Raw genomic sequence first — 17,207 nt, forward strand, 5'->3', positions numbered from 1 at the left:
TTTTTTTTTTACCTGCAAACCGTAACTGTAGATTTCCCAGAGTACAACACCAAAGCTCCATACGTCCGATTCAGTGGTGAATTTACCATAAAGAATCGACTCAGGTGGCATCCATCGAACAGGCAGCAGGCTCTTGGATTGTACTCTGTAGTAGTCGCTGCTGTATATATCCCGTGATAGACCGAAATCTGAGATTTTGACTGTTAGGTTATCGCCCACTAAGCAATTTCTCGCTGCCAAATCGCGATGGACGTAATGATGACTAGCCAAATATTCCATGCCTGAAGAAAATGAACGATTATTACCATTATTACGTGCGTACAAGATTATGATAATTTAATTATGTATAAATCAATGTTAACCAGAAGCAATTTGTAAAGCAATATGCAAAAATTCCGGTTGCTCTAGAATTTTTGCGCCGCTGTTGTTTAACGGAACGTCCGATCTCGGGGAATGACAGATCAGAAATTCGTGCAGATCACCCTGAGTCATGTATTCGAAGAGCATGCACATCGGTTCTCCTTTCAGTATCACGCCAAGCAAACAAATGATATTCGGATGCCTGAGATCCGTCATGAGTTCGACTTCTCTCTTGAAATCGCTCTGAGTCTTTGGAGTTGCATTTTCCTTCAGTGTTTTTACCGCTACGTAAATAGGTGGCTCGCACTTGTTATCAGTTTGTAATTCGCCTTTGTAAACTTTTCCTACGAGTAATAATTTAATGTGAGATAAATTATTGATGAAATTTAAATAGTAAAAAAATATTTTTTATGCTTACCGAAAGCGCCTTCGCCGAGTTCTTGCAAGAGTACGACATTATTTGTGGTAAATTGCGGTATCCTAGTATTTGAAGTTCTACTACTGCCGCTGCTTAAAGTGCCAGTGCCCGGTGTTGTGTTACCCGGTCCTGCCAAAAGAGAACTCATTTCCATGGGCTGCGTTGTGCTCCTCCTTCCATCGTATATGTTCTTATCGCACTGGATACCAGTTAATATCTAAAATTGAAATATTATTTTAATAATATCAAATTTTGCAACTCATAATTTGTAAATGCACGAATATATTCACCTTATTTGACGGTAAATGATTCATCTGCCTTCTGGACTTTCTGCTTTTATAGCAGCAGCAATAACAAATTAATGTACTAACAAACCCTCCTGTTAGTACAAAACCAACAAGCGCATAAATCCATAAATTTTCAACTGGAAATAATAGAAATATGTATTTTTTTTTACTAGACCGACGTATAATATCGCAATGGAAAGATATACTTTTCATGCATCGTGCAAAGCTTACCACATTTAGGTATATTGCAAAACTCCTTTTGCATTCTGTTATTGATATCAACGTAACACCATGGTTGTAAATCCTTCCCACCAGGATTCCGGCAGTAAGAATGACGCCCGGATAATTCAGGAAAATCAGACATCGCAAGGTTGATGTGGTGAGACCATCGTAAACATAGTTTCCCACTAACGCTTGTTTTCACAGTTCCCCGATAAGATATTCCGCTACCCCAATAACAATAGTCGTCTGTAAGAAACATGTGAAAAAATGTTAATTTTAATATAATTGAGTGTTTGTTAACAAAAAATTGTTAGTGTAAAAAAATACACACGTTCTTGCACATTATTCGCCGCGGATAATCCGAGAGTTAAGCAATCGCGGGCCTCCGCCGTCCCGTCCAAAGGTAGATCAGAGCATTCGACCAAAGGCACTTGATGCCCGATCAATGGATGTCTCTTCGCTATCGCGTACTCCTTCCTGCACAATTCATTCTCTAACATTTCACACTCTTCCCGACATATCCTTCGTAATTTACGATTGAGGTCGTGCCTGCTGGACTCCCGCGCGTCCCCGTAACTCTGATTAATTATCTTCTTGTTGCTGGACTTGCCGTCTTCCTTGGGCGGAAAGTCGAAAGCTGGGTTAAATGTGGGACTACGTTTCTTGGCGTGCAGTTTGGTAAAATCGTCCATCATGTCGTGGTCTCCGTCATCTAAGAGATCATCTTGCTTGGAGTTCAACAGATTGAATAGCTGCGTACTTGCTTCCGCGTTCTTCGGTTTCTGATTACTGTATGCGTCGCGACATATCGGAAAAGCGGAATAGCAAAGAGATGGTTTCGCATATCCTTCGCAATTTGACGAGAGGTCACTGTGTTTATAAAAACAGTTAAAGACAATTTAGTTTTTCTTCTCATTTAACACGATATTAATATTATTATACTTTTTGAAGATCTTATTTCGTTACATTTTAAAGCCTTTTGTAATAACATACTTACTTTGAGAACTCAATGACTTGAAATGCCTTCATTAATTTCTCTTCGAGCATTTTCTGTGTCATAGGATATATAATATAAACCGATTGGTTTCCTACAAATTGCGCACAGGTTTTTCCTACATACACCTGTAAAAATTCAACTATACTGTAAACTTCTGTTTTATATTTCAGCTCTTTATTCATATATCATTTTTACAATCAAATACATACCTCGCAAGTTCCTTTATGATTGTCCTTTCTGCCTGATATTTCATCGAAATTCACATTGGGAGGGAATTGTATATTGCCATTAGTAAGGCCGCTGATTGTATTGAAATCCAAAGTGCTGGACTGTGAACTGGTTGGCTGTGGATTAGGTATGCTAAATGGATTCGCAGATGCCAAATGAGAGAGGTGAGGCGTAGATCCACTTCTTGAGATGCCTAACACGTCTCCATTTTCCATGCTATTGCGATAAAAAGACAGAAATCTTTTATGTTGTCTTCATTATTTATTTTTACTCGAACTAATAACTATTTATTAATATAAAAGTTACAATTAGAAACATTACATCTTCATATAAAAAATTTTTCTACAATTTAGATCTTGTATGAATTTATCTTTACTGTGTAATCAAAATAAAGCTATGGTGATAATTGGAATAATAATGATTATTCGTAACAGTTTTATGTGATGATTCGAAATAAAATAGTTGTATATTATTTCAAAACATAACCTTAAGAAAATTGTATGAAAAAATTTAATTTTTAAATATCATTAAAGCATTTAACGCAACAAATATTGACGAAGAAAAATCAATCGCTGTCGAGCTGTCGACTGCTTGTTAATGATATCAATTTCTTTAAAGGCTAAGTTATCTAAAAAAAAAAAAAAAAAATGCGTCCTTTCATCATAACCTTTCATCATAACCACGATAAGGCTGTATTACCTCGTCTTCGTTATATTTCCAGGGCTATTTACGGCTCGTACAAAAATACACGTATTTTGCAACAATGCTAGGTACAAGAGTAGCTTCATAATTTATAAATTAATTATCAAAACATTTGGTTTAACGTATAGAACGCTCGTGTCATTTGACACCACACCCGGTGTCAACCATTTGTAAACTAACATTAGAATCGTGCTGTAAACATCTGTGACAGCTGCGCGAACTTAAGCAGTAACTCAAACTCTCAACAGATGTCGATAGAATCGTGATTTTCAATTATAACAGCTTCGAGTATATTCGTACGTATTCACGAGTAGAGCCAAGTATTTATAAAGAGGATTAGTTTAGTTCCGCGCTTCAAATTAATAAATCTCCAATTGTTCGACTTCGAATTGATAGTGAGAAATCGATAGAATTAAAACCAAGTAAGTGGATCAATAAATAGAACACGGCGGGATATTAGTAAAGCTAATAACAAAACACAATAATAAGAATTGAATGAGAAATCGAAGTTCCTTAATAGCTTATGATCGAAGAGGCTATTATCGCTTTAAGCGTCAACCATTTTGTTCATTACATTTCATATAATTTCTAACAACTACACGATACTTTTCGAAAGAGAATTCATTAGCTTTAACAGTTATTCTTTTTCTTTTATATTTTCCATGAAGAAGAAAAATATGCGGATATTTTTTCCAAGGATACAATTTATTGTTGTGAACATTTAATAAGTATTTTATCATCATCATTTAACAAGGAACTTCTAAGTGATCTTATATTAATATTTCAGGTATAGAAATCAAATATTTACCCGTTGATAAAACTCGAGTCGGATATTCCCGGAGAAAATCTGTCAGTGCCTGATGACTGTCCTCCCATGGGGTGTCCAGGATGTATAGGAGCTGCACATAGAAATGGTAAAAGTCAATGAGGTGAAATCACATTAGGGTGAGTACAAAATTTACTACCTTTAAATACATAAAACTCGGAGAATTATTTCCATCAACATCCAATTCTTTATTGACAAAATATTTTTTGAGAAGAACTTATAATAAATATCGCACGCTCACATTAATATCTGCAGAAATCATATCTTTATACAATATTTATATGCGCGTCACTTCTTTAAGTGATATCATTAGATATCTATATGAAAGATATTGATGTATGTTTTTAATATTCGTGTTCAAATTATATCGATAGTATTTATCGATTATTATGTATTTATTTGACAAATATTGGCGTATTTTTTATATCATGTCGCGGACATTCATCATTCCGGATTATTGTATCATTGAATGCTTTTAGCTAATATTATACATTTACGCCAACATTAAGCAACGTGATTGCTTAATACCGTAATAATAAGATTTTGTATATTTTATAATCGTCTAAGCTCTGCGAAGCAAATATTCCGTGTCGTCCATTTTCCCATGAATACGAAATACGAAGCTGCAGCTAAAGATCTGAAGAGATCTTCCGGTCTTTCCGGCGGCAAGGCTCGACAGCTCGGAGCGCACTAACACACGCGCGATTACGATCCGTCAAAAAGGAGACGCGACATCAAACGCCTCTGTTTGAAGAAAAGCAATTTCACGAAGCAATCGTTTGGGCTTATTATAGGCGAAGCGATTTTCAGGGGAGGCGGCCTCTCGTGTTAGCTTCCTGTTACGAAGGATTTGCACAGTTCCTCTTTCTCTCTTCAGTCATTTTGTTCTCTCCTTTTTTTTTTCTTCTTGTAACTCAGCACAAAGCAAATAATATCAGAAATCTGAATCTACCCCTCGAGAGAAAGCTCGCACGCGGGGGTTCCGATCTATTTCTCATTCGATCTGTAAATCGCTCTCAGTAGGGAGTCTGTGATGTCCTCGAGAAGTTGCATAAAGGACCGTCCATTGCATTTTTACGTATTCTTTAATTTTTCCAGAAAAAAGATCCGGCACATCCCTGAGGGGATGCTTTTGTATTCTTTTCTAGACGGTTCTTTATTCTCTATCGAATTCGTGGAAGAACATAAGATGTCCGAGCAATATTTTTCTATAATTTTCTACATATTTTCTTACATTTTTCCTTCTTCGAAAAGAAAGAAGTCTAAAAATAATTACAATTAAATAAAGCATAAGACATTTTTTAAAATTATATATATTCTTTTCTTGGGAAAAAAATAGGAAGAGAAAGGAGTTATTACACGATCATAAAATTGCAAGATAAAAATCAAGCCAAGAAAAACATCGACGATAATCCATGTAATATTGCGCGATAAGGGCAATAAAATTTTCCGCGTGACGGAGGATAACGACGATTAATTGTTCACTCGAGTCATTTCTTCCCGCGATTCCGGGCGATGATAAATTCGCGGGTGCGTGTGCAGCGGTGCAGTTACGCGAACGCGAGGGAGAAGACAATGAGACGAGAGAGCGAGGCCTCCTCCTGGAGTCGTACGCACAATGTTGCGGCGCGATGCAACGACCGCGCCGCGAGACGGCCCACGTATTATGTATCTCGAACAGGAAGTGGAAAAGATAAGGCGGCTCGTGGTCATTAATAATCCCCGCCTACACGCGGAACAGCTCGCATCCCTGCGACCCCGACGCCGGCGCGCACAACGGTGACACCGTTTTACAGGGCAGTTGTACCGGGTGTCCGAGAGTACTTATAATAACGATGATGGAGCAGCGTTTTCCGCGCGATCTAGAGACGATTTTTTTATCCGCCGAAAGCGAAACTGAAAGCCCGCTAAATTTGCTTAATGTGAAAACGCGATGAAATATATACATTTATTCTATATTTTTCACGGTAGAGTAAATTTGAGTATTTTTTAATTGCAATTGTTTTATATATTTCTGCAGCTTAGTTGTGATATCACGACATTTGCAAATTATGATAGAATATCCGGGTTTGACAGAGGAATATCAAATATCATCCTACCATTGTTGGAATGATTTGTCGGAAACACCCATTATATACCCGTGCATTATTTGCCGTGACGTGCGCTAATGTGTACGTGTGCGTAGGTGGATATATCAGGAGTTTATATTCTACATGCTATTACATTTCCGATCTAATTAGGTGTCTGGTCGGACAATACCCCACTGCGTTTTATTGAGAGAGATAAATTTGTCGCAATTAGAACTCTCGCCATAAAATGGTTGCATGTATTACGTCACGCCTGACGTGGCACATTTATAAATTGATCTTTTTGTTGCTAACGGCAACTTATTATCAGCAACAATGTGAGCAAATGCAATTTATAGACGTACAAAAATCGCACGCAGTTAAAATGTACCGGTCGTTTAATTGTAAAATGGAATAATCTTAAAGTCGTGTTACCTATCAGAGCTTCAGAACTGGAATATTATTATCCTTATATATTCTTATCATCAGTTCAATTAGGATTCTTGTTATATGTAGTTCATAGCGTATATAAATCATGTGTTAGAATCATTTTACAACTCTCTTGTAGACAGAATCTGTAAGAGCCGCTCGCACATTGATAGTCGCTCACGAGACCGCACACGCTCGCACGTTCGCATGCTCGTACGCCGTAGTCAATAAGAGAGGTCGTTGATCATTGGTCAGGCAAGATTAATGATGCCCATGCACGTGCACTACTCTTATGCGCGTGGAAATCAGAAACCGGCAAGTGAACTGGAAATGAATTTCAGCAGCAGCTATACAGACTTCCGCCGCGAAACGCTGAGTAAGACGTTGACTCGTTGTCAACTCTTGTTCTCGCGATTTATTGTAAATTTAGGAAAGCTATTAGAAGAGATTTATTTATTGGTTTTGAATTTATTGACTTTCTTAAAGATTAGTTTCTATATTACAAGCGTTTAAAAAAATTAAGAAATTATATTTTAGGAAGGGATTATGAGCGGATAAGAAAATGTTAGTTTTCAATCTGAAATAGTTTCTCCCTTTAATTTTATTTGCAAAAATATCTAAAAATTAAAAGTTGTGAAAAGTAATTTTTTTTGCAACACATTTACTAAAAATATTATTTCAAAAGTTTATCTTGGTGCAATACTTTATTTTGTACATAAACAATGCGCGTTATAAAATATAACTATAAAACGTAATGAGTGAGAATTTACTTAAGAAAGTGTAAAATTAGTTCTCTTTAAATGATTGATAAAAAATGAGAAAGAAAAATAAAGTGCAAAAGGAAAGAAGAAAAGAGTCGGGTTTTGCGAGGAAATTAAGAAATATCGCGGTTACGATCGATTGTGTTATACTTTATTGCCACAAGCCGGAGAGGAAGTAGACGCGATTGCATGCGTTCCCCATGTCGCGGTTATGCAACGCTTATGCAAATGGTAGCAAACCGAGCAAGCTCTCGGAGGCACTCTTAAAAACGACGACTACGACGAGAGACGTATTATATACCCGGGATGGAACGATGATGAAATAAGCCATTAAGTCACGAGGCTCGGCGTAACATTACGAAAAGCAACGTAATCTCGTCTAATGTCGTGCAATGAAACGTAATAGCGGCCGCAATGCATCACCTTATTTCGCATGCGGCCAGATATTACGTAGCATCGGTGAACCCTCGTGCAACAGCAAACCGTCTCTCGTGACATTTTCAACTTTTTTAAAACGTTCCTCCATTCTTGAAGTATCCGCGTGAACTGTTCGCGACTGCGCAACTTAAAGAAATATAATCTATTTGAAAAAAAAAAAACAGAAATATATAAATTAGTATTATACAATTACATTAAATTTCATGAAAAGAAAGAAATTTTAACTTTAAAGCTATACAGAAAAAATGTCTAATTACTTTAGCATCTGGTATATTTCTATCGTTCACTCCGCGATGAATAACGAACGGAAACTGCTCTTCCCGTTCTTCAAAATCTTGCACAAAATCCCAAGCATTGCAAGAAACGACACTATCTCAAATGACAAAAAACAGCTGCCCTTATTTATATGCCCTCTCCATAAATGCATCCAATTTTGCACACGAGGCATCCTCGCGGGAGGCCGCGTTTGCACGAGCAGCGTCGTTACTCAGGCTCTCTATCGTCCTTGTAAATTATCAGTGGAACGTTCGCGGCACGCCATCCTGAGGGGTCACGTATGCAGCCCCCGGGGTCCCCGTGGCCGGGGGCGGTCGACGACGTCGACCGTGCACGCGCACCGAGGAGCAAAAGAAAAAAAGAAGAAGAAAAAACAAGAAAGAAAGAACGGAGAGAGAGAGAGAACACGTTTGTCTTTGATAATCAACGGATGTCCCATCCATCTTGGTCGAAACGGTCAACACTTTTCCAGGCGTGACACCCGCGGCTGCCGGATTCCGACCGGTGCATTATTCATGAGACCGCCGTGGTAAGTGTTGTCCGAAATTCAATTCGGTAGTCCGTGAAGGACGTTGTACGTGATTTGCCTCCCGCTGGACAAACGTACGGCGCGTCTCTCTCTTTCGTGTAAAAGATTATTATGGCACAATTATTATTAATTAACTTGGGGTTTGAAATACATTTTCGGCGCACGGTCGCCAGTTGCGAATTTCGCGCTTTATTTTAATTCTATTGTATCTTTTTTTTTTTTTTTTTTTCATCTCAATTGTCGTCTAACTTGTACACATTTATATAATTTGATTATATTTTTTTCGAACTTGTGTAACATATCGAGATAAACTCGAGTCTCCGTTCTTTCTTCGCTCGTTTTTCTTTTGCCGGCGACCTTCCGCGTGTCTCTCGCGCATTGTTGGGTTCCTGCTCTGCCTCGTCACGAGAAGAACCGCTAATCGCTTCGAGCGAGTTCCCAGCGGAGCGCGGAAGCCGATCGGACCGGTGAAGTTATGATGCCGTTCTCTCGTCAGCTCCGAGAGGTGATCGATAGACGCAACTTCGAGTTTCGACTGCACGCGTTGAGAGATAAGGCCGGCGATAATGAAAATGATGTCGGTCAAGTTTTATTATGTACAACGTCGGCGCGCATTAGCATCAAACGATGATGTATTACGACAATGATGTTATTTTCCTTCTAAAATGTAAAATTACATAATTTGTTTTATGCGTATATTTTTAGTTGCAAAAGTAATTACTTTTTACATCATAATTGATATTTTTTTTTTATTTATCATTTATCATCACGCCTATTTTTGATGTCTTACTATATAAAAAGTGGTATTTAGTTACATCTTTAGTTTAAATAACAGTTTGGTGAATAATATTTAAGAGACTTGGAAAGTGGTTCAGTGATCTCGAAAGGAGATGCTATCGATCGCCACTTCTTTTGAGATATCGATGGCACCCCGTTGCACATTACGGAAATGCGTTTCACAGCACCCGTTCGAGACAATACCGTGCGATTTTGCTGCGATTTCACATAATTTCGCTAATGGACCCTAGTAACGGGGTAACCCGGTGCGCAACGCTATTAACTGCGCTATTAAATAGCTTTTACCCGCGCGCGGGTATCGATAGTCCATTAATATTAATGCATCGACGACTAATGAGCGCCGCCGATCGTCTAGCAGCGGCCGGGCGTTCGATAGCGGCTCTGTATAAGCTACTTTCCTCCATTAAGATTTAACGCGGACCTCTCGCTACGCCGCGCGCCCATAACTGCGAGAAAATTGTCCGTCCTCCTCATCTGCATACGCCGCATGCGGACTGCATTTTCGTGCAGATAGGCGCCGGAAACACACAGCTTCTGCCGCGGCTTTATTATAATTTCACCCGTGATTCCGCTAATGGGAATTAAGCTCTGGTGGAGCGTAGAGTAATATTAAGGGAAAACAGCCCGCGAGTTCCACAATTTCGTGGCCCATAATCCGCCTTAATTCTTCCACTTCTTGAAAGTACACTTGATCATGAACCCATTCTTTTTCCGTTGATAATGTGCAAAGTTGTAGAGCCAATCGACATTATTTTCGCCATGAATGTTTTAAGTCACGAATCGAGTGATTCAACGTTGCCGAAATATCCAACATTTTCATACGATTATAATTCGAAAGATAATTTGATAGATAAAAAATTTTTAATTATTGTAATTATCCACATAATTTTCTCAGATAAAATATATATTATTAAAATTTTTTAATTATTACATATACATTTTTATTAAAAAATGAAATTGTCAAAAGATTTTTGTGAAGAAGCAACACATGTGAAGATTTCAAATTTTTTTTCTTACTAAACGAAGACTAACTTACAAAGATTTAATACATGAGCGCGTTATTTTCGCGTGCATTCTCGACCTAGATATTTCACACAGAGCGGTTACTGTCTCGAGGTGTTCCGAAATTTTTTACCAATTCTCCAACACGCAGACTTGCAGAGAAAATTGTTTCGCGCTGATATAACACCGACATTAACACCAACGTCGCTGCGTCAGCACCGGCCGGCGCTCGCGATATAACCCGATAATATACGATTACGTTTAATCGTGCGCGCCGCGCCGCTCGGGCGGGATTTAAGCTACGCGAGGATGAAGGCGAGGAAATTGCCGGGTCCGAAATTATATCGCGCGAATTGCTCACCGTTGAGATTTGGATTGCAGTCGACCATAGCTGATTATATTTTATTGATCAACTCTTCTTAGATTATTGCGCTATAAGTTTTATAAACTTTTATAGATATTTGAAATATCTCTCCTATTTTATTATAAAAACTCGCTAAGAGAGAGAGAGAGAGAGAGAGAGAGTATTTAGAGTTTGACAAATCTTTTCACCAGTTTTAATGATTTTCACTGGCTGATTATTTTCTTAGAAACAGTACAATTTTAAAATAATGATTTTTATGCAGAACTGTCTGTCTTTTTGCAAATTAATAGAATATTATTGTCTATCTCAGTACGTTAATTTCCACGTTGTAGAGAGAGAGAGTCTTGCCATCAAGGCGCCGCAATTTTTTGGATTTTTCAATCTCCCGGGATGTCGATGGCTGGTTGCAGTCGCGGTTTGGCGTCGGAATTGACTGAACGGCGATCGAGCGATTTTGCGGCCGCGTATATTTGCTCGATTCGAATTCACAAGCGATTCAGAGTCATTCCCCGGCAGCAGGTTCTACATATCGAAGCGATAAGCTTTTATTTCTTTCCTGCCGGAATTATTTGCATTTTTCTCGTCAGCTTTCGCGAAACGACGATGAGATGAAAGCACTAGACGAAATTTTGCATCTCTATTATCGCAAAGATCAATATTCAGCGTGCAATGATAATAATGTGATATAAAAAATGAAATATTATCGACAACAATAATAATTAAATGTTAATTTCGATTATAAATAACGCACCAACTGTTATAATTCAGAGAAAATTCTTGCGTTCTTCAGATTCATAGTGAAGATTTGTTAGGCGATACTACAATACGCGCGAGATAACATCGAGTCTCCCTTGGGCGAATAACGCAACGTGTCTCGGAGTGAGTCAGATCGACTCCGTAGATTTCCCGAAGAAATATCGTCGGTGTGGCGCGTAAATAATACCGGCGGAGGAACTTTTGAGACCCGTCTCACACGAATCGCAATCTGCGGCGCCATGGCGCGTTTGCGGTCTTTCATCGATTCATCTGAAAGCCCTCATTTATTTCGATGTATTTCTGTACACGGTGTCCCATATAGGCGTGCCACCGTGATATCGCCTGAACAATGGCTGGCGTCAGAACAGTTTCAGCCTTTTCAGTATCACGCTCTTTTTTTTTTTTTTTTTTTTGAGAGAGGCAAAACTTGAATTTTTCATGAGACGCTTTTAGATATTCAAATTAATTTTTTGAAAAGTGTGCAGTATCGCATAATGGAATTGCAGCTAGTGATAAATAATTATAAAATAATTATAAACTGAGCACACACAATATACATAGATGCAAAAGTTACAAGCTACAAGCGCGGAGAAAATACGTTCAAGGGATTAATTCTAGCTCGTCGGCGCGCAACACGTATTTAACATCAATCATGAGCGCCGGCTTAATCGAAAGCGTTCCTAGAGATCACTGTAATAATCCTGACGACCCTTTTTGGTATTATCGAAAGCGTCGAAAGCATTTTCGCGGAGATTACCTGTTTTATCGTTCTCGGAACTCCGTGTGAAATTTACCGCGGCTTCGACACTCGTCGATTATCATAAGTCCTTTAAAATCGGAGATTTACCGTACGGTTGTACGCTATCCTGTAAATCCGCTCCGCCACGGTTTAACAGCGCGCTGCTGTCACGCTGGAAAATTTCAGCGGAATGTATTAGTTTTCGAATATAATAATAGCAAATTATCAAAAATAAAATTTTCCCGGTATTTATTTATAAAATATTTAAAAAGATTATTGGTGGCATTATTTGTGCTTATCGTTAATACTTTTCATATAGAATGGAAAAGCAGTAATACAATATTTATTTTAATTAATACTTCCGCAAAACGAAAAAGAAGCCGTTGATCAGAATTATTCTGTTAAATCATTTGCTAGAATTTTCGCTCATAATTTACTTTATAAGAGCATAAGAAACTGATTTGTAATATTTAATTTTATTTTTGGTTTAACAAAAGATGTAATTTGTAGTTGAATGACAATTGGCTGTCGTCATAAACAAGTGATCAACCCTCGTCACGTTATAAATCAGAAGTTAGTCATAAGGTTGAACGATTAGTCGGCCTGATGTGTGAGTTTACACGACAGCCGCGTAATGAGCTACACTCGAATCGAGTGTACATAATTGCCTCATCAGCAGAGGTCCCGTTCGCGAAGCGGAAACACGCCATCGCGATTTTGTCAGGAGTTTAACGGGAATACATTGCGTTGCGGGATCAAATATTCACAGAGTGTTTGTGCGATTTTCAATCGAGTGCGCGCGCGTGTTACACGTGGCCTATGTAAATATCGGCAAACGCGCTATTTTATCCGCTTTTATTCCGCGAGACAAAGAGATAAAAAATGAAGCGAGTGCAGCGGAGCGGGAGAAAGAGAGGAAGAGGGAGAGGGAGATGCAGGCTCGCTTCTGGAGCAAATGACCGCCCGAAATTGGTTTCTGCCTTTCATGCGATCGTAAATCGATAGTCAAGAGTGGCGATAGAGCGCGGAAAGTGGAAATCCACGTAAAAACAAAGTCTTAAGCTGCGCCGTTAAAGCGTCGGGAACTTTCCGAGGGTGTAATCGGTATCGAGGAATTATGGTTATTGTGCGTTTTATGCTCCCGAGTCGAGCAAACGATATATAATAATTAGAAACGGAAACAGAACGCGCAGAAATTGTCGAAGAAATTAATTTAAAATCAATTTTTGACGTGAGATAATACATGAAAAACAACTTGAAATTATCCTTTCTGAAAGGAATATCTAATATATCGAATATTTTTGATCAAGCACGGTATCCATGTCTGACTGCTTAAGCGTATGTCTACTTTAAGTCTGGCTATTTGTATCATTCATCTACTTAAAATATTCTACTACAAACAGCCGCACGTTATGTGCTGCTTGTTATTGTCACGCCAAACTCTGAAATCGTCAGATTTAGCTCGAACGCAGGTGTTTCAAGATGACGAGGCGTATCGTTACAATGATTTTATTCTGATGCTTTCAATTTTAATGTTAATTCACGTCAGTGGGCGTGCGTGCGATGCGATGCAAGCACTTTTCCATACGCCGCACAATGCGCTTCGATATTCAACGCAACATAATGGACGGCTTCAATGTTTGATTTCGCACGTTCGACATTCGATATCGATTATTCGACTTCCATTGTACCTGCAAAACGTGTTCCCATTCACCGGATATCGTAACGCTAAGATGCGCCATTGAGATTGCAACAATGGAAATTACAATAACGCGTACTCGCGCATTAACTGTTGCGACATAATCTCTAAATAATTGTGCCGTGAAATTCGACAAACGCGCCCGTGTACCGCACACCACAATTTGGAGTGCAATGTAAACAAAATATTGTTTAAATTGCGGCTGTTCACGAAAGTCATAGAGTTTATTCTATTCTTTTAATTAACTAAAAGCGCGGGCGAAATTTTTCCTTAAACACCGCTACTTTGTTTTCTCTGCTTTTTCCTGAAAAGTTTTTTGAAAAAGTTATCGGTATTCTAATATACATAACTTATACTTTTACAGTAGATTGAAAATATTTCAATTAAATTAAATTTTGTTTCGATAGATTTCTATATGTTTTTACGCTCAATGATCGGTTATCGACATTGCTTCAATGTAAACATTGTTATGTAGCTTTTTATAAATTATCATTATCAACGTTGTTTCATTAAAATTCTCATGACGTTTGTTCATTATTAGATATGTGCAATTGATTTCAAATTGATTCCTTGTCCTTTTTGATCACAATTTGAGTTTTTTTCATTTCTTTTTTGAAAACCTGCACGCATATATTCTCCTCGCTTCCATCTTTTTAATTGATCTCGAAAGCGATTGATCTGCTCCACATGGCTTGTCGATATGTTACAGCTTATAACAATACGGGCACAATATAACGCTTGATAAACGCGAACGACAAAAAAATTCTATGCTTTTCTCTTTTTCTCGTTAAAACTTTCGTCTCGAAAAAAATTGAAAAAAAAAATCGAACATCACGTAGAACGAGAAAAAAGTGAGAAACGTATCGACGGGGTCATCGACCGAAAAGAGATATAATTGTCACGCGTTTCGTCCGCGAATTTTCCAGATAGAAATGGACGATGGAGGATGGCGATGGAGAAATATAAACCGATAGAGTGCATCCCGCGTATCATTTCCTGAGGGCAAGGGGGACGCAGGGTGGACTGGTCGCAGGGTGGGGCCATGTTTAATAAATACATGACCGGTGCCGGGCAACATAGTTTACACAGCCCGGCGTTTCTACGCGCTGCTGCGCGACCCCCAGGATTATCCGAAATGTCGATACAAGGGTGCACCGCGCCATTACGTTTTATCCGTTTTACCAGCTGCACCTATGCACACAGGGTGTCTAAAAATTATCAGATCGAATTTTATCAGACGAAAGATGCCATAAAGAGATTTTTCTTGTGTTTCCCAATTCACACATACGAATAGCTTGAAGCAGGTATCCATTTTCTCAAAAATATTTCGTTTCCTTTTTCACGAGTAAAATAAACAAGAAATTTGAGATGACGGGAGAGTATAAACAAAACGCGATATAGACAAATCCCTTCCTCGCAGCGCAAATAACGCTCGGAATCGCGATACCGATCTATAATCCTGAACGCAGCGGCGGGCAAGACTAATAACCCCGCTTATTGTTTAGAGATCTACATGGCGCCCGGCCTGTATCCATTTCACGCATCACGTAGCAGCCGAGATCTGTTGACGGCGAGAGATCTCGCGGATCGCCTGCCGACCGGAGCTTAATCCGTGCCGCATACCGCAGCTACCGTTCATTCTCTCGGATTTAACCCTAACCGCCGTTATATCGATAGCGCAGCCGGTGCCAGATGTCGAAACTCGCGCGCCGCTGTGTCGGTCGCATACCTGCGATTCATAGGCGATAGCTGACCGGGCGGGTTCGGCCAATGGGTTCGATAAGTGACAAGCACTGGCCACGATAAGCCGGACCTGTGCAACTGCGATCTCGCAAAATTCAATCGTTGAGTCGGCGCTACCCATTATCGATACAAGCTGCGCTCGGTCGAGCATAACTTGCGGCGAGAAGTGTGAGTCGGCAGTGTTCGCGTTAAGATCTATATTGATTCAATTAGCTGCTGGTCGATCGCGATTCCTTCACCTTCTCACTCGTCTGTTACGTATGCAGATATTCTGAGATGTGATTTATAAATCGAGTTCGTGATTTTTTTAATTCAATAATATCTTGCTATCTTAGATCTACTTTTAATTCTAAGAGAGAAATCATTTATATTCTGTCAAATAATGTAAAGATCGTTGAAATAATTAATGAAAGCAGTGGTTTGTGCAATAATCGGAAATTCGTCTTACAAATATGAAATAAAATTATGTCACTATTCAGGTTTACAGAAATATCGCATAAGTTGAACGATTATTCCTTCATGCATGCTCCAACTGTTGGAGAAGATCGTCTCTTTCGATACTCCTGAAGCAATCTTGTGCTACAAGTATTACAATTCACAATGACCACTATTTTTGAAACGTCGGAGAACCATGTTTCGCGCTATCTGTGTATCATAAACGCTTCGGGCAGCTCGATACGACATACGAAAGGTCAAACCATGGATTTGTATGGACTATGTACAAGCGGACTGCCGGCACCGCATCCTATGACGCGGGTAAATAGCCTTCGTCGTCCTCGTCGGTATTTCCTCCTTTTCCCTCTCGCCCTGCTTTCATCGAAAGCGCTTCTCCCTTCGTAACCATCCCTTCGCAGCCCCCCGCGCCTCTTCTCTGTCCCTTAATCTCTTTCTCGCTTCTCCTTTTTCTCTTGTTTCTTTCCGAGTTACATCCGGGCAAAATGTTGACGTTAACATCTGCTGCCTTTCTTTTTGCTCATTGCATTTTCTTTGTGTCTCTTGTTCGGAGCTCCCGTCCAGGATTTCATTTCACGACACATAATAAAATTCTTTCTCGCTCTTTCCATCCGTCCTAAACTTATTAATAATCCCTGATTCGTAAATCATATTTGCGACTTTCGTTAGAGTCATAATTTTAAATGCAGCCATAATTATTGTGTATTTTGTTTCGACGGAATTTTCTTTGGAGGAAAAATTTCGACCCTATCTTTTCTCTTATCTTGATCTCTGCCTCTCTCTCTTTCCCCTCGCTTTCTGTTTGTCTGCATTAAGATTGGTGCATCGGTACTCGCGCGTGTTAGAGAGATTAGAAACGCGTGGATGCGGCGTACAGGCTCGACACGACGGGAATGCAAATGATGAAGATTCATGCGAGATTACGCGAAGCGCGGATTGTTAAGTCCTTTAAGCCCAGCTTTTAGAGGGACTACGGGTGTTAGCGCCATCGGCGCTATATACAAATCTGCCGCGCCGCGTGTGCCCTGAGCGCACTGGGATCCGCCGTGTTCGTAACGGAACGGGAAAAAATTGCGATTCGAACGCGGACGATGTCGATAACGCGATCGCGTGT

The 17,207-nt window shown here is 39.4% G+C and overlaps 1 protein-coding gene and 1 long non-coding RNA gene across 6 annotated transcripts in view; one reads left to right on the forward strand and one right to left on the reverse strand.

Annotated features, from left to right (window-relative positions):
* Ror (Tyrosine-protein kinase transmembrane receptor Ror) overlaps positions 1–17,207 on the reverse strand; it is a 235,420-nt gene that overhangs the window by 2,668 nt on the left and 215,545 nt on the right. For 4 of the 5 annotated variants that reach the window (XR_010889984.1, XM_012368899.2, XM_067354184.1 and 1 more), the window contains 9 exons: positions 4,023–4,113; positions 2,494–2,728; positions 2,285–2,409; positions 1,619–2,157; positions 1,297–1,533; positions 1,069–1,202; positions 779–995; positions 363–704; positions 13–281 (listed from right to left, as the gene is read on the reverse strand). Coding sequence is in view for 4 of the 5 variants with exons in the window: in XM_012368899.2 (XP_012224322.2) it covers positions 13–281; positions 363–704; positions 779–995; positions 1,069–1,202; positions 1,297–1,533; positions 1,619–2,157; positions 2,285–2,409; positions 2,494–2,728; positions 4,023–4,113 (2,189 nt within the window). In the remaining variant the exon portion in view is untranslated. Of the gene's footprint in view, positions 1–12; positions 282–362; positions 705–778; positions 996–1,068; positions 1,203–1,296; positions 1,534–1,618; positions 2,158–2,284; positions 2,410–2,493; positions 2,729–3,211; positions 3,396–4,022; positions 4,114–17,207 lie in introns of those variants that run through there. The other variant, XM_012368900.2, reaches the window with a different exon arrangement.
* On the forward strand, positions 3,526–5,249 carry LOC136999699 (uncharacterized). The gene is made up of 2 exons (XR_010890019.1): positions 3,526–3,636; positions 4,002–5,249. It is a non-coding gene; the product is annotated as an uncharacterized lncRNA (long non-coding RNA).

The sequence above is a fragment of the Linepithema humile genome, chromosome 4, assembly GCF_040581485.1.
Source record: "Linepithema humile isolate Giens D197 chromosome 4, Lhum_UNIL_v1.0, whole genome shotgun sequence".
Taxonomy (NCBI): domain Eukaryota; kingdom Metazoa; phylum Arthropoda; class Insecta; order Hymenoptera; family Formicidae; genus Linepithema; species Linepithema humile.